This window comes from Pocillopora verrucosa, chromosome 9 (genome assembly GCF_036669915.1).
Source record: "Pocillopora verrucosa isolate sample1 chromosome 9, ASM3666991v2, whole genome shotgun sequence".
In the NCBI taxonomy this organism is placed as follows: Eukaryota; Metazoa; Cnidaria; class Anthozoa; order Scleractinia; family Pocilloporidae; genus Pocillopora; species Pocillopora verrucosa.
Window position 1 is genome coordinate 11,834,787 of NC_089320.1, and position 24,691 is coordinate 11,859,477.

Here is a 24,691-nt window from a genome sequence, read left to right on the forward strand (position 1 = left end):
TTATTTCATAAAAATATGTCACCAGCCGCGAGATCAGTAAGGACGATCACAAAAGGACAAAAAACATAATTAAAATTCTAATTTGATACAACATACCCAGCGGTTTTTACAATACTGACATTTTTGTATAAAACTCCTTCAAATTTCAAATGATGTCTACTAGTACTGCTTGTTTTCAAAGAGTGGACAGAAATTTGGGGCTAGATGTGAGGTTACTCGTTGAATTAATTCAACCATGAATATGAAAGCGATCTTCGCGGTAATGAACACTACTTAAGCAGTAGTGAAAATAAGGCCTGAAAAAAAATTCAGGTCTGTTCATTACTGCGAAGATCACTTTCATATTCACGTCTTTATCCGCAGTTCAAATATATGACTTTCATATATTCACAGCCGTTTAATTCAATCAGGAGTCTTTAATCTCTTGATTCAACAAATTCGTAGAAATAACAAAGGCAGCATCTCACCTAAGATACCAGTATGAAGCTCATAAAGGTGCACTAACTAGTTAAAGTAATCAAGCAAAACAACACTGGTTTTAATAATTTTATTTTGACATGGCATTGACCCTAGTTAAATGAATTCTTTTCCCCAGTTTAAGAACATCGATCGATGAATTTCGTTTTAATCTTATTTTTTTAAAATTAAAACTATAAAACTAAAACATTCTCCATAATTACCACTGAGCCATCAACTCTGTTTCTTTACAGATTTTGGTTAACCTTTTAACCCGTAGTGACCAGCATCTAATTTCTAATTACACTGCTACTGCTGAATCACTAAGATCATGAGAATGAAGGAAACGATCGCCAAACCTAAGAAACTTTGATTGTTAAACAAATTCTCCTTGTCAGTACCAAAGAAAAGGTGTAGAGTAGAGTATGAAGAGTATGGCTCCTAATGTTAAGGTGTTGAGGTTTAACAGACAAAAAGGTCCCAAACATCACCCTTCCCTCTATTAACCCTTTAACTCCCAGAAGTGATTAAAATAAAACTTCTCTCTACAATATCCATACATTCTTCAGCAAACAGGTAAAGAGAATATTCAAACTTATCAGGTAGAAGCTGCTATCCTGATCTAGCACCAAGTTCTCGTAATTAATTTACAAGGAAATGTGTAGCAGCTACAGGGGAGAATTAACAATCAGATCTTGGGAGTTAAAGGGTTAAACTATCAATAAATGTTACCTCCTCTGTGCGTCGTATGCAAAAACAGAGAAAGATGTATTTGGTGATCCTTTTTCCAGTTTTCATTGTATTCAATTCCAAATCTAAATAATGCATTTGCTTTTATCAATTCAATGGCAGGTTTTGTCGGCAAGGAACATTTCCATTCAAGAAAATAAATAAGGAATATACTCATATTTGAAAAAAAATAATAATACAATTTTCTTTTATTCCAGCAGGAAATCACCAAACGGCACATTTGTTGACAGGATTCATTGGGCTATTCGCTGGACATTTGAAGGCTTCGGCAAAAGCTTGACTGTTTTTTAATGTAACATCAACTCTAAAGACAAGAAACGAAAAAGATTAAGGACAGGTCATCATTTATCGTCGGGGGAAGAGGAAGAATGAGGGGTGGGTGGGGTCGGAGAATTTTGGTTTTGTCCCATTAGGCTCTGTAATATGTTTATGACCCCCACTCCCACTCCCGGCCCCCACTAGTAGTCAATAGTCCATTTTACAGTTGTATGCTTGGTTGCCAGGCCTTTGAACAGAAGTGAGGCTAAGGTTGACCTTGTTATGATACAAACCTAGCTGCTTTTTAAATGCAAAGGACTTTGTTATAATGCTAACTAGATACTGGTCCCTATCACAACAAAGTCACCTTCAGCCTCGCTCCAAATCAAAGGCTTGGCAACTAAGTACACAATTGTAAAATATCCTTTTGGTAGTCTATTCTCTATAGTGTAACTAATTTTTTCGCATAGGGACCTCCTACGCGGTTCTTTACCAAGCTACATTTTGTATCCAAATAGCAAGTGGGATATATGTAACATTGTGTCAAGACGACCAGATACCTTAAGCCGTAAAATTACCGTAACAGGAATGAGGCCTATATTTGAATTTAAAGTTGAATATCTTAGTCTACATATTTGTGGACAGTCTCTCTCTAAGTAGTCCACTTTCTGGCACCAACTGCTTAGCTACTTGAGTGAATCAGTAACAAATACCTCGACGTTCGCTTTGAAATAGACATTCAAATGTTGTAATGTAATCGTACATCAAGCTTTCTACCCGAGTACACAGTGCACACCTGGGGTCGTCAACAACAATTTCATTTTCAGTCTTTAGTATTACTTTTGACCAAGGATAAACAAAGATAAATTTTAGTCGCCAGTTGTTCGATGTAAAGAAGGATGCCAGGCAAGATACTGTCGCAAGACAAAGCAAACTACCTGAACACAAAACCGTACTGTATCCTGACTTTGTGAAACACATGGCCCCTTGCAATTGTTACTCACCGAAATTTTCCCGGGCTATGCACGTCAATTTGTAAATCAGTCAATGCATAACTAGGAGTGGTTTTCTCGCACCAAATCTAAATAAGAAAAAGAATGCGTAATTTTTTCATTATGTTGTGTCTGGCTTAGTATCATTTAGAACATTAGAACATGACTTGATAGTTCTTTGCACCCACTTATCATACCTGAGCGAAAGAAAGGAAGAATAGTTGATTTGAGGTAAGACCAAGCCCAGGAAGCGTACTGTCATGATCGTGCTCATCTGACCACTTGTGATATGCCTGTTACGAAACGAAAAATTACCTCAGTAGACTGTGCGCAATACCAGAACTGTTCCCAGCGTGATCTTTCGCGCTACTTTACAGAAATCGTCAAGAAAAAGTTAGGATCAAAGTCATTAGCGAAGCAACAGGGCACCCACCTCTCCCCTAACTCAACATTAACCCTAATATGTCATCAGATGACTGTTATTGGTTAGGGGAGGGATAGGTACACAATTGCTCAGATACTGCATGTGAGTGATCACCCACCTCTCCCCTAACCCAACATTAACCCTAATATGTCATCAGATGAATGTTGTTGGGTAGGGGAGGGACATGCACACAATTGCTCAGATACTGCATGTCAGTGATCTAAGAATTACCTCAACGTTGCCTGAATCTTCTGATTGTGAAACAAATTCTCCTTTTTTTTACAAACGCCATTGGTAGGTCTGAGAGTCAAACCTTCTCCCTCCCTCTTGCGCCCCGTCTTCTAACTAAACGTCTTTAAGAATGTATTCAGGTTTTTGTAGCTTATCTCTCATTCAATTTTCTTGCGACTTTGCCTTCCTGGGAATCGATTGTGGTGGCTATGATTGGTCGTTTTCTGATAGATAGGATATTGATACAGATTCACGGGCAATTTTGTTATAAGATTCGAAAACCCTTACCAGGTAAGCAAGTTTCAAACCGCCATTATCAGCAATGTTTTCTCCTAGAGTCTTTAAGCCATCCAACTAATGCAGTGATGAAAAAAATTGGTCAGAATCCAAAAATGTCAACAGCTTGTAAAGTAGAAGAATAAACAGAGAAACGAAAGGTTTTAGAATATTTTAACCCAAGTGATAAAATTTGGAAAACAGCAGCCTTCAGATCAGCATTCTACTTAAAAGCTGGAAAGGGGCACTCGTGCTCGTATTTTCAAATCATCCTCGCGTTACATCCTCGATCAATTTGAAATCTCTCACACAATTCCTCCTTGAACTGTACTCCTCTCAGTCCTTTTAAATTGCATACTTACAAATTTAGATTATGAGCTTCAGATTTCTATTGCGTGATGTTTGTTGACGGTGACGCATATAATTAAGAGCGAATGACCCAATTGTTTAAGTATAGATCTATTTGTCGCTCAAAAATTAACAACGAGACAGGCTCGTGCTGTTATTTTAATCTGTTTACACAGTCACAGTGTTAGGCTGTTCACTTAACTCCCTCTTTTTTAATAAAGAGATTTCATGCTGCCGTGCGTCTGTTTAGTAATACGGTAAGTTAGAGTTGATAACGTAAATTGAAAAGAGTTTCAAAGCCAACGTTTCGAGCGTTAGTCCTTCGTCATTCGCTCTGACAAAAGGCTAACGCTCGATGGCCAATTTACTTTATCAACTCAGTTGATAACTCTAAATTACCCTGTTATACTCTTCCGTCGACGCAGCAGCACAATTTCCTTAGAAACTTACCCCCTTTGTTCAGTAATAGATCAAAGATGTAGTAAGAACAAAAGCGTGAGCAGAAGGAGAGCAACTGAGCATGTCACGGATGTTCCTACCACATTTTGACGTCATCTGTGATCTATTACTGTACAGAGCCACCGCAACATGGAATCTGTTTGTTTTACATGAAAACGATGTTGTTAACGGTGACATTATCTATGAGTCTGTCTTCCAATAGATCATGTGTGTGTGATCAATGTGTGTATTATCCAGCTTATCATATCATATGGAATAGAGAGCAATCAGACTGCAGCATTAGTGATAGGCCTCAGTAGACTTATACCAGATGCAATTATAGTGCCCTTTCAGGAAAAAGGATTTGCTGTATGTATGTTTTACGATGGGGTAAACCGCAATAACTTACATGGCGTCCCTGTACTGAGTACTGCTCATATTCATGCTTCATACACCCTTCTCGACTCACAAAACCAGAAAAAGATTCTTTATCCCACCAGTTCTTCAGGTTTCCATTTTTATCGAACATTGCACCTGGAAAAGGATAGAAGCGTGTTTAGTTTTCTATTAACCCTTAAACCCATAAGAGTGACTAACATCTAGATTCTCCTTACAATATCACCCCTGAATAAAACAGAAAGGTTACGAGAATGAAGGAAATGATCACCAACTATAGAAGGTCTTGATTTTTCGACAAATATTCCTTGTCGAATAAAAGATTAGACGTAACAACTACGGTTCTTGTTTTTATAAAAAGGTTAGTATTATAAAGAATACAGGACGCGTCGCTAAAAACACACACCTTGAGAATCAAATGCGTGAGTAAGTTCATGTCCAACCACAAATCCTATTCCTCCGAAATTTTGCGCACTAAAAACAGAAACAACAAATTATGATAAAGATGTAAAAGATTTGCAGTTTTTAGAAAATAACTGAATGCATATCGCTAAACTGAAGGAGCAATGATTTCAGTTGAGAACAAATTAGAAACAAAATATTTTGAAAAAAACCACGTGTGCACAACAAAAAATCGGGATTTTTCTACTTACTGTGGAGCGGCTATGTGATAAAACGGAGGTGTCAAAATTCCTGCTGGTACAACTGAAACAAAGAATTAAGACTATCAAGTACCAAGAATAAGAATTTTTTTCTCGTCAATTTATTACGATATATTATGATGATAGTGACAACGACAACGATAATGATAATGATAATAATGATAATAACAGTAATAGTTGTGATGAAGATAACAACAATAATAATTATTATTTATGTAGGAACCCAGCTCACCCAAGCGATTTTCAAACCCCTCCCCCCCCCCTATTTAGTATATCGCCTACTAGATTTATATTTATGAGCCTTTTTTTTTCATTTGGTTGTGGAGTTTGAGCATCCGTAGTTCTATCTCATTGATTTATAGATCAGACTGATCTCGTTCCCAAATCCTACGTGTAACTGTAATAAAAAAAAAAACTGCTAGGCAGTCGAAGGTCTGGATACGAGACTAGGATCAGACTATATTTTAAGAGTCAGTCTTTTTTCAAAGCAACATACCACTAACCGATTTTATTGCTTTCAACAGAATAATAAGCATTTGATTCAGTCGGCAGCATGTCCCATCTGAAGCGACTCGGGGGTTGACCTCTTGCTGCCAAAGTGTTTTTCATTCTTATTTTGTTTTCCATGAGTCGATTGTTGAAAAACGTCTTAGGATTAGCTTCCAACTACAAAAAAAAAAAATTATAGACATCGCTTGAAGCATTCATAAGGACCAGTTATTACCAAATATAGGAAGGGTGTACACGAATAAAAAATGTACAAAGCTTGAAGTCACTTACCCCAGAAAAATACTGCTCTAATGATGTTAGATTCGTGATAAATGGGGGATAACCTATCTGTTGAATCATAGCCTCCGCCTGCAACACAAAGATATTCAAATCAAAACATATTACAAGATAAAATATTTAGTGATTGTTTCAAAACGTGGAGACGTTTAAGCCTCACCTTTTCTTCAGCTGCCTGTTTCGTTTTCTCGTCCATCCAGTTCACGGATTTTAAGTTATCAATGAATGCCTCGCGTATATTCTCAACCATTTGATCCGCCTGATGTACATCAGAAAAAACAATTTTAATGTAAAAAAAAAAAGCGTTTCAATGTTACAATTGCAATTACAAGGTTACGTATACTCTGAGCGAAATCACTCAAAAACACTAAGAATAATCTTTCAACTAAGATTTACTCCATGTTCATATCCCGAAATAAATGTTGGCAGTAAATTTGTGCGAGTTTTTGGGCATTAAGAGGTCAATATCAGGTTAAAAAATAGCTATTTTTCATCGTTTTATATAACACCCCAATTCTTTGGTACCTGTTCGACTGTATTGATAATAATAATGGTTGTTCTGTTTAAAACGTGTCCGCCCTTCACTCAAAGTAAATTGTGTAATAGACAATTGCAAAATTGGCAATTGGCATTAGATTGTGATACTTACATGATGCATACTTCCATTAGTAAACTCCGACTTCTTGTCAGTCACGAACAACATAGACACGCCCATATCGACAGACTTGGTCGTACCGCGCACGCACCGCCGCCATAGCGCACTTCCTCTCTTTATCCCGTAAGCTACTTTCGCGAACGTCAAGTAAGCGTCATGAAACTTCGTCGAAAGGTATGGGCCATACTCGTGGATTAATAACCAAGTGATGTAGTTGGCAACAACTCTAATGGAGAGATTTTGGTATCAGTATGGCTGTTATCAGCCTACATTTTCTAAATAGACAAATTCCAAGAGTCAGTTGTCACTCTTCTAGAGTTTCCAAAGACTTTGAGGGAGGATCACTCCGCAGGCACCCCAAGTAAACCTGCAGTAAAACGACTTTGAAGGTCACTCCAAACGGGCCATGCGTGAGAATTTTAAAAAGCTTTTTGATTAACCTGCTTTAGAGGGTTTGTCAATTCTTTTTTATTAACCCATTTTCCCTCTTTTTATCTCTTTGATTTATTAGTTTTTTAGGCGAGCGCAACAGCCAACTGAAAAAAAAAGCCGCCTACCGAACGTCTAATTGACGAGCGCTTTGCTAGAAAATAATAAGGACACTTGTCTGAGTAGCTACCAATTCCAAATTTTCGCCAGATCTCGGTTTGAAAAAATTGTCGAATAGTTTCAGTTCAAATATAAAATCGAGTCCACAGATTCACCGGTGAATTGTTGATATCGTAGTTACCCCGCCCTTGAAAAGTTTCTTTGAATCATCAAGAGTTTATTTATTTATTGCAATCACTTCTGGTCTTACCCTTTGGGTCTGTTCTTTAAAATCTTCACCACCTCAGCCAGATAAAGAGGAGCCTCGATAAACACTACTTCGGATTCAGAGAAAGAGTTGTTATTACTCAAATCGGCCGTTAACTCTGTGAAGTATCTCGTCCAGTTAAACTAAAAAGAGAAAAAATAGAAAAAAATTCAATCCAAGTAGAGCTTTCGCCTACAGCGGTTTCGTTCGTGGGCGGGGAACTTAGATTTTAATTGCAATGGCGACCAGAAAGTACAACGGCTCACCCCACCCCCCTCCCACCAATCTTCGCAGTAGACCGTTCTCTATTTGATTAAGGCAAATCCGAAAGGTTATTAGATACTAATAGTGACGGAGATCATGCATCGAAGGCAAAAATAGGAACCCATCGGTCCCTGGGGCTAGAGTAGTGACCCAAATATCGAAAAAGAATGAAGTTTTTTATTATTTTCTATTTATTAGAAGTGTCATACCATTTTTTCACCTTGCAACAAGTCATTATAATCTCACAATACCCCGACATTCGAGGCTCCAGGTGTTATTTTTCACGTCCCATCAAAGACTTAAAAAATATTTAACGGATCCCAGAATTCTCGGATTGTGGAAAGCTTCATTTCAAGTCTGCATACACAGTTTTAGAAGGCGCTTCAAATTGCTGTCTTTCAGCGTGAATCATTTTACAGCACTAATTGCTTAGACGCTTTTCATGTACAATACCTCTGGAAGATTCGCTTGGAAATCCTTCAGTGTCCATTTATTACCCTTCTCTTCTTCCTTCTCTTCATTTTTCATGGCCTTTGGAAATAACATTTCTGCTCAGTGGTATATACAAGTTTATAAATTGGTTTAGTAAGACAACATACCCAAGCTTATTAAACAAGTGCTGAAGTGAGGCAGTGTAAAAAATTACCTTGATCAGGTCAACTTCAAGGAGTAAAATTTCCTTAAGTTCCGGGATGATGGAATTCGCATCCTGATAATCTAGAGCTCCCAAAAGCTTCGTTAGATTTGCCATCAACACCATGTAAGCCTGAGTTACCTGATTAGTAAAAGAGCGAAACATAATTTTGAGTATAAACTATCAAAAAAGTTTGATAAAAATATATCGGGGAGATGATATTGGTCTTTGAATAGAACTGAACCGCTTGTGAGTCTTCTAACTCAGAGCGAAGTTGTTGGTACTCCAACTCTAGACCAAGATTACTGCGATTATATAAGCACTCGTTACCGTCACAGTTACACGTGCATTCATGTTGCTAACTTGCGCATATCACAATTTTTTTTAAAATTTTACAATTCAGTTCATTGAATTTGATGCTTTCTTTGTCGTTGTTGATAGGGGTTTTCCATATCTTGTTACATTTTTTCTGCAGAAGTTTTACGCTTGGCAACTCCGACCGCAATCATTTACCACATATGGTCATACTATGATGTATGGGCCAAAGAGCGAGGTTTTTCTGAGCCAATAATAAAACTAGAATCTCTATATAAGAGGCCGAAAATTTGATCAAAGTAGATATGCTTGAATTATCCACAACAAGCTTCAGGGAAAGCTAACCTGCATTGTACGGTGATAAAAGTAATTGACCCAGTTTCTTCGCGGTTCTATTCAAGTTTTCAAAGGTCAAAGAAAAATAGGCGTATATGATTGTCTAACCTTTTAACATACCGAAGTGATTATTTACACGTGCGATTCCTAAAGCAGAGTGATTGTTTACACCATGCACGGTTTAAAAAATTGTAAATTTTGATCCATTAACTTACCAACACATTATGCTCTTCCTGTGATAAATATGAGTCATGTAACCGCATCATCGGTTTTGCTTCACTAATCTGTTGGGGCATAAACGTTCGTATTGATAAAAGACCTACGGATCAATTAACGTCTCTAGAAGCGCAAATATGTAGGGTGTAGCTGGGAAGAGTCACCTGGAAGGGTACTCGTGTTAGTTTTGCAGCGTATGTGCCGCTGGCCTCTCAGAACCCCTACCCTAGTCTCGTACCCAGACTGGTTGTAAGGTCCACATATTTCAGTTACGGCTACACGGTAGGATCTAGGTTTTCAGATATCACCAGCTCGAAAATTTGTCATCTGCAGAGATTGATCTCGCGTTCATAAGTTCCTTCATTCGTTCCTTCACTCGCTTGTCTGTTCGTTGATTCGTTGCTTCACTCGCTTTTCTGTTCGTTCATTCGTTGGTTCGCTCGTTCGTCTGTTCGTTCATTCGTTGGTTCGCTCGCTCGTCTGTTCGTTCATTCGTTGGTTCACTCGCTTGTCTGTTCGTTCATTCATTGGTTCACTCGCTTTTCTGTTCGTTCATTCGTCGGTTTACTCGCTTGTCTGTTCGTTGATTCGTTGGTTCACTCGCCTGTCTGTCTGTTCATTAGTTGATTCGCTCGCTCGGTCGTTCTTTAGTTAGTCAGTAAGTAAGTTTGTTCGTACACTTGATCTCTCGTTTTTTGCTTATCGTTTTTTCGTTCGTTCGTTCGTACCTCTGTTTGTTAGCTCATTCGTATGTTTGTTTTGTTTCTATTCATGTCTTTGTTTACAATGATTTAACCCCTACTTCATCTGGTCTCACCGAGAGATGTGTTGGCGAAGAAGAATTCAGTGGATCGATGCCCAAATTTATTGTGAAAAACGGAAACACGTTAAGGCTGCTATGGACGATGCCCAACACATCTTCTAGTACCCAATCTTCACCAGAAAAGTCGTTTGGTACAAAAGGATTGAACTGCTCTCCCATGGTGTTGTGTATTAACTCCAGTAGTGGACCAGCTCCCAGCTTGTCGCGTTCATCTTCGTCCATGCAGGCAGCGTACCAGTTGTAAACTAGTTTTCCCACACTGTTATCTGTAGACATAAGAAGAGACTTTGAATCAGCAGAATTTCTCGTCATGATAAAGCCATTCTTTACGGAAGAAGGAAGCGAAAAAATTCTAAGAATCAGTATCGTAAAGACCAGTACATTTAAGGATTGTATTATTTTTGCGCAACATCGCTCCGTGATTGGTTCAGAAAACACGCGCCATCCTCTCAACCAATCAGACGCAAAACGAGAACTAATCACCACTTGGTCTCTCGCGTTTTCCCGCGCTTTAGACAATGTGGTTGGTTTTGAGTTTCATTGGTGCTTCAAAATATTTCCTTTTCCTCTAATCGGCCGTTGAGATTACGTTGGTTTTAAGACAACCAATCGAAAAGCGCTCTATTTGTTCAAGTTTTGAATTTGAGAAGTTCTTTTCTCTTTATTCTTATCATTATCAAACACAAACCTATCAGTAAAACTATGGCAGCTTAAGGCCTCACAATATAAGATAACTCATCCTATCAATATCTGCGCTAGATCCTTCTCTTTTTTTTGATTGACTGTGGTTAGTCCAACAGTGATCCCTACTACCCCACTCAGACGATCATTTTTTTCTTTCTGAACCGAAATGAAATGGGAGGTGAATGTAAGCTTCCCATTGGTTTTCAAAGTGTGGTTGGCTAAACAGATCACTTGTCACGCGCGTCAAGGAATATCTGCGCAAAACATCCCGGCCTCTACATCCCCTACAATGAGAAATAATGACTCGCTTTCAATCGTCTATTCCTTGACACAATCACAGTAAATTAGTGTTGCGTGACTTGCGGTCCCGCGATCGACAACAAAGTACTTTAATCACGCTTCCTTTAGTCAACGTTTTCACTTTAATACCTACTTGTCACGTTTTCTTACCTGAGTTCTCTTGTTCTTCAATGAGACGTTTTAGTAAATTTTCATTTTGTTCACTTAAGCGAGTAAATACGGACCACTGCGCATGATCATCGGGTAGGGGTTTCCTGAGCCATCCTCCGCAGGCGTACTGATAAAAGTCTTCACAAGGATCAACGGATGTGTCCATCAGATGAAACATACTCTTGCTTTCATTAATGCATTCTTTTTTCATGCACTTGGGAATATTTTTGTAAGATTTATCAGGCTTGAATGGCTGTGGTTTATATTGTGGCCGGCCTGGCAGCAAACCGTTTCCAAGGATAATTAATATCTCTTCGTCAGAAGCTACGAAAAAAAAAATAACATATTACAAATTCAAAATGGTAGTGCCGCCTCTTATTTGTCGCTAGAAGCGTGCGAAAGAGATGGAGATGCAACTAAGGGGACGATGGGAATGCATTTCTCATCTGTTTTCTCTTCCTTCCCATCTCCCTTTTTTAACGCGCCTCTTGTAGAGCCTACTACAACCGAGAGAAGACTAGGACGAGAAATACTGACAAGGAGAATTTGTGTAAATCGGAGATCCTGATTTCCTTCATGCTCGTGACATTTACAATTGATTCAAAGGCGAGACTGTAAGCAAAAGTTAGACGTCAGTCACGCTTAGAGGTTAAAGGGTCAAAACAAAAATTTGAATTTTACGATTGCGATTTCATGTTATTTTTAGTTCACTTTGTTTTTTACTGACTGAATCAAAACGCCGTAAGCTTCTAACTTTAAGATCACATCACTTAAAATGGCCTGTTGCATTTTCCTTCACCTGTATTGAACGGACACTTTAAGCAGAGCCCCAAAAATAAAACTAAATAAAACTAATAATAATCTTTCAAATAAAATTGAATCCATGTTTATCGCCTGAAATCAATGTTAGTAGTATTTTTGAGCGATATTTTGTATCCTATGTGGTCAATCATGGCATAAAATGGCCTTTTTTTATCGTTTTCTAAAATACCCCTATTCTATGCGGGTCGTCCTTTCATTCATCGTAAGTGACCACTTGATAGAGGTTCGACTGTTTTCCATTATTTCTAAAAATGTAACTCAACCGCGACACCGGACGAAATACGTGTAAATCAAGATGGGTTAGGAAGCAAGGTTGTGAAAAGTTCTTATCACAAGAGATAACGAAGACGAAATAAAATGATCTTATCACTATTCAAGGTGAGGGTGCTAGGATATATGGTTCCATTTTGTAGCAAACAAAGTTTAGGTTTCAAAGTGGAAAAAAAAAACGTTTTCCTCGCAGAAAATACAAGGTAGCAAAAAGACATCGGTCCGCATGTCCCGACCTCGAGCCGCTTAATTTCCAGTTCACCCCTCCCACTCAGTCAAGAGTTAAATATCATTTTGTAACTATGATTTCAGCCAAAATTTAGCTCATCCAAAATCTAAGTATTTCGTTCTAACTTCGTCACGCTGTCATTGAGCAAACATCACCGATGCGAATGGTTACCATAAACTTCTAAAAATGTTATATAGTATTTTATATTATAAAAACTAATATATTTAACTAACCACGGGTTTTCAACCCCTTTCAGCTAACGATATTCAAAGTTGAAAACAGGTATCAACAAAACATCCCTGACACATGTCGTCTTATCGACGAACTGGTGACAAAATTTGAAATCCTTGGTCCTTTTTGACAACGACCTGACCTACATTGTATGTTTTTCACAAGAGATTTACCAACGCTTTTTTTTTTTTTTTTGCCCGGAAAATTTGTTTTTATCGCACATGCATTTTAAACACCTTTCCAGAGAGATCCATATTTTAAAGTCAGATCCAAACAATCGATTAATACCATATAAAATATTAATCTCTCTAGAAAATTACATTGCCCCTTTAATCTCGTCCCTATTTTGTCCATTCCCCAATTTGCGTTGAGCTCCTTCTAAGGATTTTTGAATCTCTCTTCAAAAACTTAACAAGTTTCTTATAAATACAGCAAGCCAGCTTCAAAACCATGACGACTCATATGCTCTCTAAAAATGGAACACACAGGGATTATGATCTGTTTCTATCTACCAGGAACGAGTGTCTTATCTTGCTCCGTTTGCGGAATAAGTTTTGAACTTCGCTCATCATTGAGGAGTTGTTTTCTTAGAGTAAGAAAAATTAAACAAAGGCAGAACCTGAAAAAATGAGAATACAAAACCGGGAGAAAAAAAACAATCTCGCCCTTTTATAGAAAAAGTGCATGACGAGCCCGAGGCAAAATGTCAGTGACGTTCTATAGTTAGTAAAAATTCCTCGTGGCAAAAACTATTTTCGCAATCGGAAGGGCTCTAAAATGACTAATTTTATCTGTACCGACCTTTCTCCTAAAGTTACAGAGTATCTTCTACCCGATTGCAATCGGGTGAGCAAAAATCAACTCACCGTGAATTATTACTTTTAAACTTCGGTAAACTAAACTGGGATGGCTTCCAACGAAGGCCTTAAAACTCTTAAGATTTGGCGTTGTTTATATTTCGGCGGCCGTGTTGAAAAAATTCGTTGTGTTGGAAGAGGATTGAATGCGCTACACGATTTCTACGTGCGTGAAGATCAATTCTCGAAAGCCACAAGTGCCAAGTCGTTTATTGTCTCTATCTATGAACTAAACCTGATTGACTTCTTCAAGGAACCTTCAAACTTTTTCACTTGAGTGATATATAGCCGATACGTGTGTAGAGAGAAAATTGACAACGTAACATGAGATCTCTGCTACTGCAATAATTTGAGTTCGCTATTTTATCCAAGAAGAGAGAAGCGTTACTTGAGTACTGCGTCGATTTGCGAGCCATTCGTTGCACTTGCTGAACACAACAACTGGCTAATTTATTCTTGCCGAAGTCGGCTAATTCTAACCTTTTTAAGAGCGAAAATACGTGGTTTAAGTTTGGAGTAACACTATTTCCGGTTAAAATCAGTTAATACTTAAACAGAAGCTTCAAATTTTAACTTTTGCTGGAGTGCCTTATAATGTTGTTCACGGGCACAAAATGTAAATATACCTCAATAATTTAATCACAGCAATTATTTCTCGTTTAGGCGAGTTATTACATTCTTGTCGAAATCAAAACATTTCCTATCGTAACATAATTTCTTAACAGGGAATATTCTGAGTCTATATCTGTAATCTGCTGCAAGTATTGCCCTTGACCCAATTTTGCGATCGCATTTTTCCAGAATATACTGCCAAGACATTACGAATAGAACAGTGTCTTTAACTCACGAATGGTATGGAATAAGCCAATAGTTGAAAACTTGGGTGCATCATGCGTTTTTCACCTACCCTGGTGTCTTCTAGCAGATTTTCCTGTTTCGCTGTTTGTGTCGATGGCCGTTAGAGATGCTCCAAACACAACACAAGCCATAACTGCCAAACCCAATATTGTTTTCATGTTGCCAGCTCGTTCAAACCGGCGAAACCTTACTGTTCTAAGGCTTCAACCAACGATTTCCTTTCAATGTCTACATTATTGCCATCTTGAACTGTCCCAGTTCTTCATTGTAAAGGAGGCAAAGCTACTGGACTAGAATTTACACGACTTTTTGCCACAGTAACGGCATCAACTCGAATTTTCCGCATTCAAATGAGCAATGCACTGATGCAGAAATATATACTACTAATCACGTTCTCCTTAGCTGCGGCATATTCCTGGTGGAATGTGTCTCTTGTTATGTAAATTAAGGTACTTTTGTTTCGCTAGGCCGCTTACTAGAGGCGGAATATTAACCCGAGTGACGTTGATTTATGTTAATGTATCACCTCGCCTCTATGGCAACATTTGATGTCAACGAGGGTCACTTTTCAAACAGGGAGCAAATGTTGTAAGATAAATTTCATAACCACGCGGAGATCATGAGAAATTTTTCCAGTCGATTTTATTGGCTTCAGAGAAAGTTGATGGTGAGCATGGCAAAAACTTTCAGTAGTGTTCGTATCCAAACCACGCAAATTTTAAGTGAAATAATATTTGCACTGCTGATCAAGGTTTCGTAAAGACATGTAACACTAAAGCAAACAATATTAACAGTCTTGAGTGCCGAAGAAGTATAGAAAGATAGCCTGGAACGATCAAATAACCAGTTTTGAAAATCAAATTCCAGCCAAACGATTCCAACTCCCGTAACAACACCTAAAACTCAATGATGCTTTTTTCGAACAGCTTATGGTATTGTAGACCTCAGCTGTTGACAATTAACAGTAACACCAGATCTTGCTGACTTTTAAAAAAAGGGAATATTATATATTACAAGAGAGGAGGTCTTCGAGTGTTATTGCAACGACGGTTATCTCGTTTTATATATATTTTCTTTTTTTTTTTTTTTTCTCTTCTTCTTTTCCAGTTTTCGCTCATCAACGTTCTCATCTTTCCTAAAGAAATTGTAGTCCGCTTGCTAATTGTATATAGGGGCCGATATTAAAATTTTTTATCGGTGCTTCAAACATTCAAATAGGGATAAACTAGTGCACTAAAAAATATCTCAGCGATTAACAAATTCGGGTTGGAACCGCTCTCTTTGTAAACCAAAGCTTTCATTCTGAATCGAATCGACAACACTTCACGCCTCCATACGGATCTAACTCCACTGACATAACTGCGCCATTGTGGAGTTACACGATCAGAAAAATACACATTTGATGATTCACTGCACCTTGCTATTGAGCTAAAACAATCAGCACGCGACATAGAGGGTGAGGGCGATAAAGGGTACTGCCTTGTTGACTAAGTGAAGCGAAAGCATGCGCGAAGCGGGATCAAGTCCAAAATTGATAACGGGACTTTTACAGAAGGGCGAGGGTGATTCGCGATTATATGAACCAGCGTGAGGCGGGATTTGCATCTTATAATATATGTGACCCGTGAATTTATTCTTTCATTTCCTAAAAACTTCAATATTTCCCTGCAACCTTGTACATTGAAGAAGAGAGATTTGATGTTTCCCTTCGATGCCCGTGAAGTATGAATGTTTTTAAAACACGTGCGTGAAACCCTCTAAAGTGTTTTTCTGCCATAAAGATGTAATTAAGAAGAACCAATAGAGACGTTCAGGGATCTTTAGTCTTATTTTTTTCACTGACACTTTGGCGAAGTTTCCAGGTAGCCTTCGCATGAGAGTGACGTTTGTTTCTTTAAAGCATGACGCAAATAGAACGAAAGAAGTAGAATTTCGGATCAGCCCAAACTCGACTGGCGTTTTTAACAAGATCATGGTTACCAAAACAATATGTTCTTCTTGACTGAGTGGGAGGGCCGTACGGGAAACTATTTGGCCCGAGGAAGGACTGAGCGCAGCGACGTAAGTGCGTCATTACCAAGCAAGAATCAAATGTCTTCCTGTCCAGCGCGACCGAACTCTGTCACTGAGTAATTCTTATATGACCACTGAGTCTTGGAAATTTTTAAGTGAATTTGTTTACCTAAACAGGAACATAGTATAACCAAACTGATTAAACTGCAAGACTGGAATTACGACAACCTTCATCACTGATGGGCCAATACAGTTTCTTAGCGAGATAAACAGCCAGACCTTTCTAATCTTGTCTTTACGGCTTTTTTAATTTCTCTCATCCTTTAATACTTTAAGAATGTATTTATAGTCGAGTTCGACAAAATCATAGGTGTCGCTAAAGTCTGCAGAAGTTTAGAGACGGTGTGCTCAATCCTCTGATAGTTATCGTACTGACCAATAATCCATAAGGAAAATAACAAGGCAATAACGCTATTTGTACCTAAAGTGCTCTACACACTGTTTTTCTGTATTGTAATTTTCTCAGTTGAATTCTATCTCCAATTCCGTTGTCCTTGATGATATTGGTCTTGCCCCTGTACTTGATAAAGACGAAGTGAGCGGGAAATTTTGATGCAACAGAAAGTAGAGATTAGCATGCATAACAACATCACCACACACCCAAAAAAAATTACGACTGTCAAAGACTACCGTGGCATTGAGAGCGCTAAAGACAACCTGCATTCCACCATTTCACTGCAGCTGAGCGGTTTCTCTTTATTTTCGAGATATCACACTGTGTTAAACAGTCAAAACAAAACAAAATTACGTTATCTTTTAATCAAATTACACCTGATCAGTAGACAGCGCTGGTACCCGACGTGACGTCACAGCTCTTTATTGATCTGCTCTAACTGAACGAGAGTAAGACAAAAAAATGGCTCCAAGATGTTGTCATCTAATACAGACGTTTTCTCTGTTGTTCACCCTGATTTCGTTCACTCAATCGGAGGTCTTCTTAGCATTAGCTCATATGAAATATTTGGTCCAAATGGAGATAATTTTGGGAGGCCATTTGCAACAGTATCTGCACTATAATCCCTCCGCGCCGTCTGATTTAAAACGGCTGGCAAAAGACGTTCGGACATACGTGAAAGATGTACAAGATGCCGATATGGAAGTTTTTATTGGCCATCCAGTGAACTCGTATTTACTTATATGGCGGTTTTTAAGGGAGTGGAGTAATGTTGGCAACAAATTAGATGTGACTAATCCCACTGGAAAAGGTAACTTCTTCAAATTTCTACAAACTTTGAATTGAGGAACGCCCTAACTTAAAACTATTTGGATTAAATTGGCTTATCAGTCAAAAATTAGTCCCTGACGTTCTCGTTCTTTTTTCACGCAATGACGTTATTTAAAATCTGATTTATATTGAATTCGTCCATCGGCGAGAAACCAATTAACAGCTGATTATTATTAATGCCTAGCTTCAAAATTTTACTTTTGATAAAAATAATCTTTAAAAATGCCGAAATTTAGAAATTTAAATTAATATGGAAAAAAACTAAGGAGTACCTCTAAATATAAATGCCAAAATTTTTGCTTGTTTGTAACCATGTGAGACCATTCAAGTGATTGTTTAGGAAATGAACATTGTAATAGACACGTGCATTGTTGCAAAGCACTTGCTGGTACCTGCGTCATATAGCTAAAAGAAGACCTAATAATCGAATTTAAAGCGAAAATGACAGAATGTTAAAAAGAAAGCACTGATTCGATAATAACGATAATAACTATAATTGAAGTAAATAGAATTCATTATTCCCAGTGGTTTCACTTCTTCTGTTAGGCTTTTCATCTCTATCAGAACTGTTTTCTAGTTCTACGATAGCAATGAAGACGAGCTTAGGAATCCCTCTCAATTTTATTCTTTGGGGAATGTTACACGTACCTTGAAAGATGTACATATATGCTTCCATGGAGAACGAGTCGGACACTGCCGATGGTAAAAGTTGATACAGATTTCAGATCACAGGGTTGATACTAAGTTACAAAAATTTCTTTTAGGGGATTAGAAGTCATGTTTTGTATTATTGAATGTATTACATACGCATCTATATCCTTTATTTTACATGAAATTCACTCTCTTCAAGAACTTCGTGAAATCATCGATGAATACAACTCGTCATTTCCCGATTTAAAGGACTTGCAAGGTTGCGCCTTAGCAATTTTGCGGCTACAAGACGTCTACCACATCAGCGCCGAGAAAATTGCAGACGGCAGATTATCTGACAAAGTTCTGAGCCCCAGGATGAGAACAGCTCATTGCTTGGAGCTAGGTCACATCAATCATCATTGGAAAAATTACGAGCAGGCGTATGGATGGTTTATGGAAGCCTGGAAACGAATGAGCTCACTAGACAAAAGCAGCGGAATTCAAAACAGGGACGTGCTTCAGTATTTGATTTGGGCGGAGTATAAGGTAAGTACAGCCTAGTTCAGTTCCGAGCCTTCCCTCTAATCTTGTTGCCTGAGAGAAGCCTCGGATAAAGTATCAGTCCATCTTCATTCTAGTCGAGGTTGTTGTGATACTGTTCAATTTTCTTTCAATGTCAGTTTTTGGAAATATATAGAATTAGTTTCCATGCATTAAATATTTAAGAGAAAATTTCCATTGTGTCGAATGTAATCTAGAATTGCTTGGGTTTTGCCTTGTTCCGCTTTGTGATCGGTTCAGAAAACTCGCGCCACTTCTCCACCAATCAGATGCAAAACAAAAACAAATCACGACTTGGTCGCCCGCGTTTTCCCGCGCTTTAGACAGTTTTGTTGATTTTACTTTGAGTTCTCATTGGCTCTTAGAGATATTTTCCTTTCTTCTGATTGGCCGTTGTTATTACCTTTGTTTTGGTTTAACTGCTCTGGATTCTCACGTCCTTAAAATGTTGTTAATCTGCTAGTTAATCTTCACATCTGTTAACATGTGTTGTGTAGTGTTGAAAAATCAAATGACAAATATCTGAGGGATAAATTCAGTGGAGATGGAAACATTTTTTTCCCTTTTTTAGATAGGTAGAATCGAAGGCGCTCTTTATCACACTAATCTCTTGCTCGAGGAAGGTATGATATCGTTATTGTGTCTCTTTCCATTTGAAGAAAGCATGCGTGAGAGAGGAATCTCCTGTGAAATCATAAAAATTAAAACAATTGTAATTGTGGTGTAAGTTAATCAGGAAATGGAAAATCCCTACGACGAAAATTCGACAATTTGACGATACTTCTCCTAATTTATACATATATAGGAATGACCAAAACTGAGAATTGCACTTAGCATAATATAAAGTGACGCACTTGAAGAAAAAGACGCGAGTAACGAGTTTGACTGCGCCCAAGGAAAGGCGTGACGATCGATCGAGGGATGGCAAAGAGCGAGAAATCCATGGTTCCATTTCTTTCTCTAATTTGTAAAGAATTTGAACCACCTGCTCCCTATGATACGACTGTTGAGTTTATGCCGACTATGCGATTTATCGGGCCCCCTAAAACTCTCTTTAATCTGGTTCTTCGACTCCCTCTCCCAATACTTAAAAATAGACTTATTTAAGGACTACGCGTCACCTTCAATATATTATATATGTACAAATACAGATCCAAATGATAAAGAAGCGAAACAGGGCAAAGAATTCTATGAGAGTAGACTTAAAATGATGCAAGAAGGAAATTACATTGAAGAAGAGGAGGAAAATGACGCGGAAAATGGCGAGGAAAATGACGAGGAAACTGGGTCTGAAGAACCTAAGAAAGCTCCGCAAAAAGAGGAATTTATGTATCATTACGAGCGCCTGTGCAGAGGAGAGTCCAATAAGGTGTGTGTAGGATGATCGCGTTTACATCTGTAGTAGTGGTTAGTTTCGTGGAGGCATGTTGTGCCTTGACTTCTCTTTGAAAACTACCTGGTAATAGGCATTTGTTACTTACTCTCTGTAAACGTAAACGCTGATGACGTAGTTCAATATGATCCCGAAAGGGTAAATTACGGTAGCCCACGATTGTCGTGGCAAAAGAAATAACCTCGCAGCCAAAAAAATAACTTCATGAAAAAAGGAAGAAGCTCACGGGAAAAGGAAAAGACTTATGGCAAAAAAAAACCTCGCGGCAAAAGAAAAAACCTTACGGCAAAAGAGAAAAGACTCATGGCAAAAAAAATAAGCCCCTCGCCACTTCCCTTGCAAAGCGTGTTTCTAAATCAATTTAACATTTCTTCATACGAACGATTGGTTGTTACCCCGACTTGTTTTGCTTTTGATTCGCAGAGCCAGGCTGAGATGGACAAGTTAACATGCTATTATTACAACAAACATCCACTATTGGTTCTTAACCCTGCCAAAATAGAAATGGCCAATTTGAAACCAAACATATATCTCCTTCATGATATTATCAGAGATGAAGATATGGAATTTATCAAGGAAAGTGCAGCTCCAAGGGTTTGTGACGCAAATGTCAATTTAACCTTAAACAACAAGGGATGAACAATAAATTGGAGAGAGAAGAAGAGAAAACGAGTGAACAGAGAAGGGGCTCTTATTTCAATCCTTTGAATATGTCAGTTCTTCTTAAGCTATTGATAGTCTCTTCAACGGAAGTCAATTTTTCAAGTTGTCTACAGTTTAGTGTTTGTTACACAAAGTAATGGAAAAAAAGTCCATATAAGACCACCATATTGTATTCTGCTCCCCTCTATACAATCAGAGGTTCCTGGTTCTAGTTACCAGTACCACATACAGGATAGTTAATTTTCCCAGAATTGAAATGGTTTAATAAGGGAAAGCAAAAAGATGAATCTCATTCTCCACCCAGGAGTTAAGGAGTATAGCTGCTAGGAACCCTGACAAAATGCTCTATACCTCTAAAACACGAAAAAAAGAATCTAGCAGAGTGCACCAGATTTTGGGCCATAAGCTTGCCAAACCTTATTATGAATTCAAATCATAACAGTTAACACCACATTTTTTTTGTCAGTAGAATAAAAATCAGAACTGACATATATATGATTGATTCACAAACTTGTTCCATTACCACTTGTAATCTTACTAGAGTCCAATCTGTTACTCCTCAAGATATAAATAATAATAGAAAAGAAACCCAGATGGTCAACATCAAAAATCTATGGTCTTAAGAAATCATTAAATATCTAAAGATACATAGATAAAAAATGTATGACACAGAAATAACCTAGGACTAGACAAGTTTAAATATTGACCTTCATATAAAGATAAGTAAAATCTGAAAAAAAGAGCAACTAATGTTTTTTTTGTTGTTAATCTGTTTGGTTTTTTGTATCTTTTGAATTAGCTTCAAAGAGCTACAGTTACCAACAGATTCACTGGAAATCTTGAATTTGCTGATTACAGGATAAGTAAGAGGTAGGGAAAAGATGATCTAAATAACAAGCACCAAAATTATTTTCCATCTTGATAGATGAAAACACATACAAATAAAAATACACATGTATAAATAAGGTTTCTGTTACAGTGCCTGGTTGGAGGATTCTGAAGGAGAAGCCATCAGAAGATTGAATAAAAAATTGAAAGCCATTACTGGTCTGTCAACAGCCAGGGAGCATAGTGAAGCATTACAGGTAGGCATTTTATTTTTTTCTACATAATTGAATAAATTAATAACATTTTTAAAACAGATACAGTTGATGAATATTATTTTTGTCTATCATACCACCCCTCTCAAATAAATCTCCTATCCCTACAAGATAATTTGGTTTGGTCAACTAAGTTAATAAAATAATATGACCACTCTGGTCAATTTTCATAATTAACTCAGTCAATAAAACCGAATTGTCCTGTGATACCCCCAACAATGCAACACTACGGTTGAAAACTTCCTCCCCCCCGAATTGAGTTCAAAAGGTGCCAAGAATCCTTCAATTCATGAATCAAACAACTTCGGCAGCCAAAACTAGATACCGCTGTTAGGACTTACCTGATTGCGCGTATTTTGATCTCATTTAACTAGGTCGTTAACTACGGTATAGCTGGTCAATACGAACCACACTTGGATCACGCACTGGTAAGTTCTACAAATCTGCTAGACAGTAAGTGACTTTGTTAATACTGTGGTCAGAATGAACACTGGGACAGGCCCAATCTGTTGGGTGCAGTGAGAAGGCATGGTTCCCAGACAATTCTCCCACCTCCTTGTCAGCGAGAGGTCTGGGGGGAGGTTATCTTTCGAGGCGGACCCAATAGCGCTAAATCAGGTCAAAGTCTAGGTATTAGGTCATAGATTACTGAGGTAATTTCAATAAACAATTTCATCGTAATCATGTTTATCATCTTTAATTATTCATTTTTTTTCTTCTTTTACCTTTTTTCCCTTTTTAACGACAGTCAAAGAATTCAGCCATCTTGAGGATGGGCAAGCGTAATAGAATTGCCACTGTCTTAATATATGTAAGTACATGAGTTTTTTGTTTGTTGAGTGTCGTTAATAAACAGAGATTGAATTGGTTCAGTCCCTAGCTATTATCTGTAACCGGTCTTTACAACTTCCACCATAATCTGAATCACTCAGATGCCAAACAAACAAATAGAACATTATTTAAATTTGATACACTGAACAAATAGAGTCAGGAGTCCATTGCTAATGGCTCCTGATTCTTCATTAATTCCTGAACATTGTTCGACAGATGAGTGACGTGGAGGCAGGAGGTTCCACCGTCTTTTTGGATGCAGAAACAATTATTCCAACTAAAAAGGTAAATTACACAGTCCAAACAAGTTGGTGTCAGTGACGCCTTCACTTTCGCTCGCTCTAATCGTAATTTTGTGTTTTGCGGAGCTCTCTAAAACCAAGGCCCAAATTTCCGGCCTTACAGTTTTTACATATAGAACTGAGTCTACTTTTTAGACTTCAGTATAGAGCGCTTCGTGTGTTCTTATTGCAATAAGAGCAAATCTTAACCACGATTTTATTACTATCTTTTGGTTGGGTATTATTTTACTGATTTTGCTTTTTTTATCAGGGTACTGCAGCGTTTTGGTTCAACCTTCTCAAATCGGGTGAATCAGATGCAAAAACACGGCACGCGGGTTGTCCAGTCATCGTAGGATCCAAATGGGGTAAGGAGTTTAATCTGTTTTGTCATGAAAATTTTAACGCAAATAAATCAGATGTAAAACTAATAAATGAGAAACAGTGCTCATTTATTTCTCTTTCATCCTTTAGTTTCCAACAAGTGGATTCATGAGGACGGACAAGAATTTCGTCGACCCTGTGGCTTATCTCAGGATGAATAGATATCAGTTTCCATCTAGGGAGGGGTCATTGTTTGTGGCCCAAGGGGGAGGGGGCTGGAGGATTTTAGTATTGTCACGATAAAATTTACCTAAAACTCTGAAATATTTCTAGAATCCCTCTTCATTGGCAGTTAGCTTGGAGTCAATTTTCAGTATAGTTCCCCCTTTATACTCTGTTCGCGACAACTGATCCTCTCTCCATTCCCCTTGAAAATCATGTGTGCCCCCCCGCCTCTCACAACAATCCCCGTTCCCCTCAGGTGTAGAACTTGCATGTCAAAAGTAAAGGACAAGCTGCACAGCTGAATTTTGAATTAGTAAACCAATATTGATTTGAATAACATCAGGTCACTGATAGAAGTTTAAGAAAATATTTTGACTCCAATTTTTGTAATTCAGTTGTCTAGATAAGAAACAATTGTTCCATATAACCATAAAGGGATTTAAAAAGCAATCTATCATGACCACGGTTGGTAATCGAACCCGTCGTAGATACATATGTATGGATGTATCATTGAGCAAGTACTAGTGATAAGTGAGAAAGAGTATCAAGGACAATTTTGAGAATGAATTTCCGATAATTTCCCTTATCTAATTTTATTTATCTTTAGTGCATAGATTTGATAAATCAAAGACTCCATTTTGTTAGAGTGTGTATAATTTTTTTGTCTCTTAGTAATGAATAAAACCTACTTCTTTCTATGTGCAAAGAAAGTTGAGAGTTACTTTGATAACTTTGTAAATGGTGAACCTGAAAAGGACTGGTGTCGAATACATTGACTGAACTTTCGACAACCTGGAGAAAAAAAGAAAAGGGACAAATAAACAGTTACTTTTCAATCGAATATTGAAAACCTGGTAAACTAAAATCTGCTTGGTGAATTTTGCCGGGATGTCGATATTTCACCTTCCCGTCCACCTCTCCTCAG

At 37.9% G+C, this 24,691-nt stretch overlaps 2 protein-coding genes across 2 annotated transcripts; one reads left to right on the forward strand and one right to left on the reverse strand.

Annotated features, from left to right (window-relative positions):
• Nucleotides 1-532: 532 nt before the first annotated feature.
• Nucleotides 533-14,900, reverse strand: LOC131797091 (endothelin-converting enzyme homolog). The gene is made up of 18 exons (XM_059114706.2): nucleotides 14,507-14,900; nucleotides 11,191-11,514; nucleotides 10,051-10,322; nucleotides 9,233-9,301; nucleotides 8,379-8,507; nucleotides 8,186-8,263; nucleotides 7,472-7,611; nucleotides 6,667-6,898; nucleotides 6,178-6,276; nucleotides 6,012-6,089; nucleotides 5,735-5,897; nucleotides 5,223-5,274; nucleotides 4,976-5,043; nucleotides 4,583-4,707; nucleotides 3,400-3,465; nucleotides 2,654-2,749; nucleotides 2,469-2,545; nucleotides 533-1,510 (listed from the first exon to the last, which is right to left on the reverse strand). Exons 1-18 carry the CDS (start codon nucleotides 14,613-14,615, stop codon nucleotides 1,411-1,413), a joined length of 2,277 nt encoding a protein of 758 aa, XP_058970689.2. The 5' UTR covers nucleotides 14,616-14,900; the 3' UTR covers nucleotides 533-1,410.
• Nucleotides 14,901-17,385: 2,485 nt separating this feature from the next.
• LOC131797065 (prolyl 4-hydroxylase subunit alpha-1-like) lies at nucleotides 17,386-24,271 on the forward strand. Its single transcript, XM_059114679.2, has 12 exons — nucleotides 17,386-17,735; nucleotides 18,606-18,934; nucleotides 19,521-19,572; nucleotides 20,101-20,318; nucleotides 20,766-20,936; nucleotides 21,805-21,875; nucleotides 21,985-22,090; nucleotides 22,480-22,533; nucleotides 22,854-22,916; nucleotides 23,153-23,221; nucleotides 23,489-23,585; nucleotides 23,692-24,271. Exons 1-12 carry the CDS (start codon nucleotides 17,387-17,389, stop codon nucleotides 23,760-23,762), a joined length of 1,650 nt encoding a protein of 549 aa, XP_058970662.2. The 5' UTR covers nucleotide 17,386; the 3' UTR covers nucleotides 23,763-24,271.
• The last annotated feature ends 420 nt before the right edge of the window (nucleotides 24,272-24,691 follow it).

Bases quoted from the DNA above. Each gene is read 5' to 3' on its own strand.
- LOC131797091 (XM_059114706.2), bottom strand. From the start codon at position 14,615: ATGAAAACAATATTGGGTTTGGCAGTTATGGCTTGTGTTGTGTTTGGA. The intron at 8,508-9,232 runs GTAAGTTAATGG...TTTACTAATCAG, and splicing joins AGGAAGAGCATAATGTGTTG to GTAACTCAGGCTTACATGGT. The intron at 7,612-8,185 runs GTATTGTACATG...TTCTCTTTTTAG, and splicing joins TCCAAGCGAATCTTCCAGAG to TTTAACTGGACGAGATACTT.
- LOC131797065 (XM_059114679.2), top strand. From the start codon at position 17,387: ATGGCTCCAAGATGTTGTCATCTAATACAGACGTTTTCTCTGTTGTTC. The intron at 20,937-21,804 runs GTTTGTGACGCA...CTTTTGAATTAG, and splicing joins AGGAAAGTGCAGCTCCAAGG to CTTCAAAGAGCTACAGTTAC. The intron at 22,917-23,152 runs GTAAGTACATGA...ATTGTTCGACAG, and splicing joins TTGCCACTGTCTTAATATAT to ATGAGTGACGTGGAGGCAGG.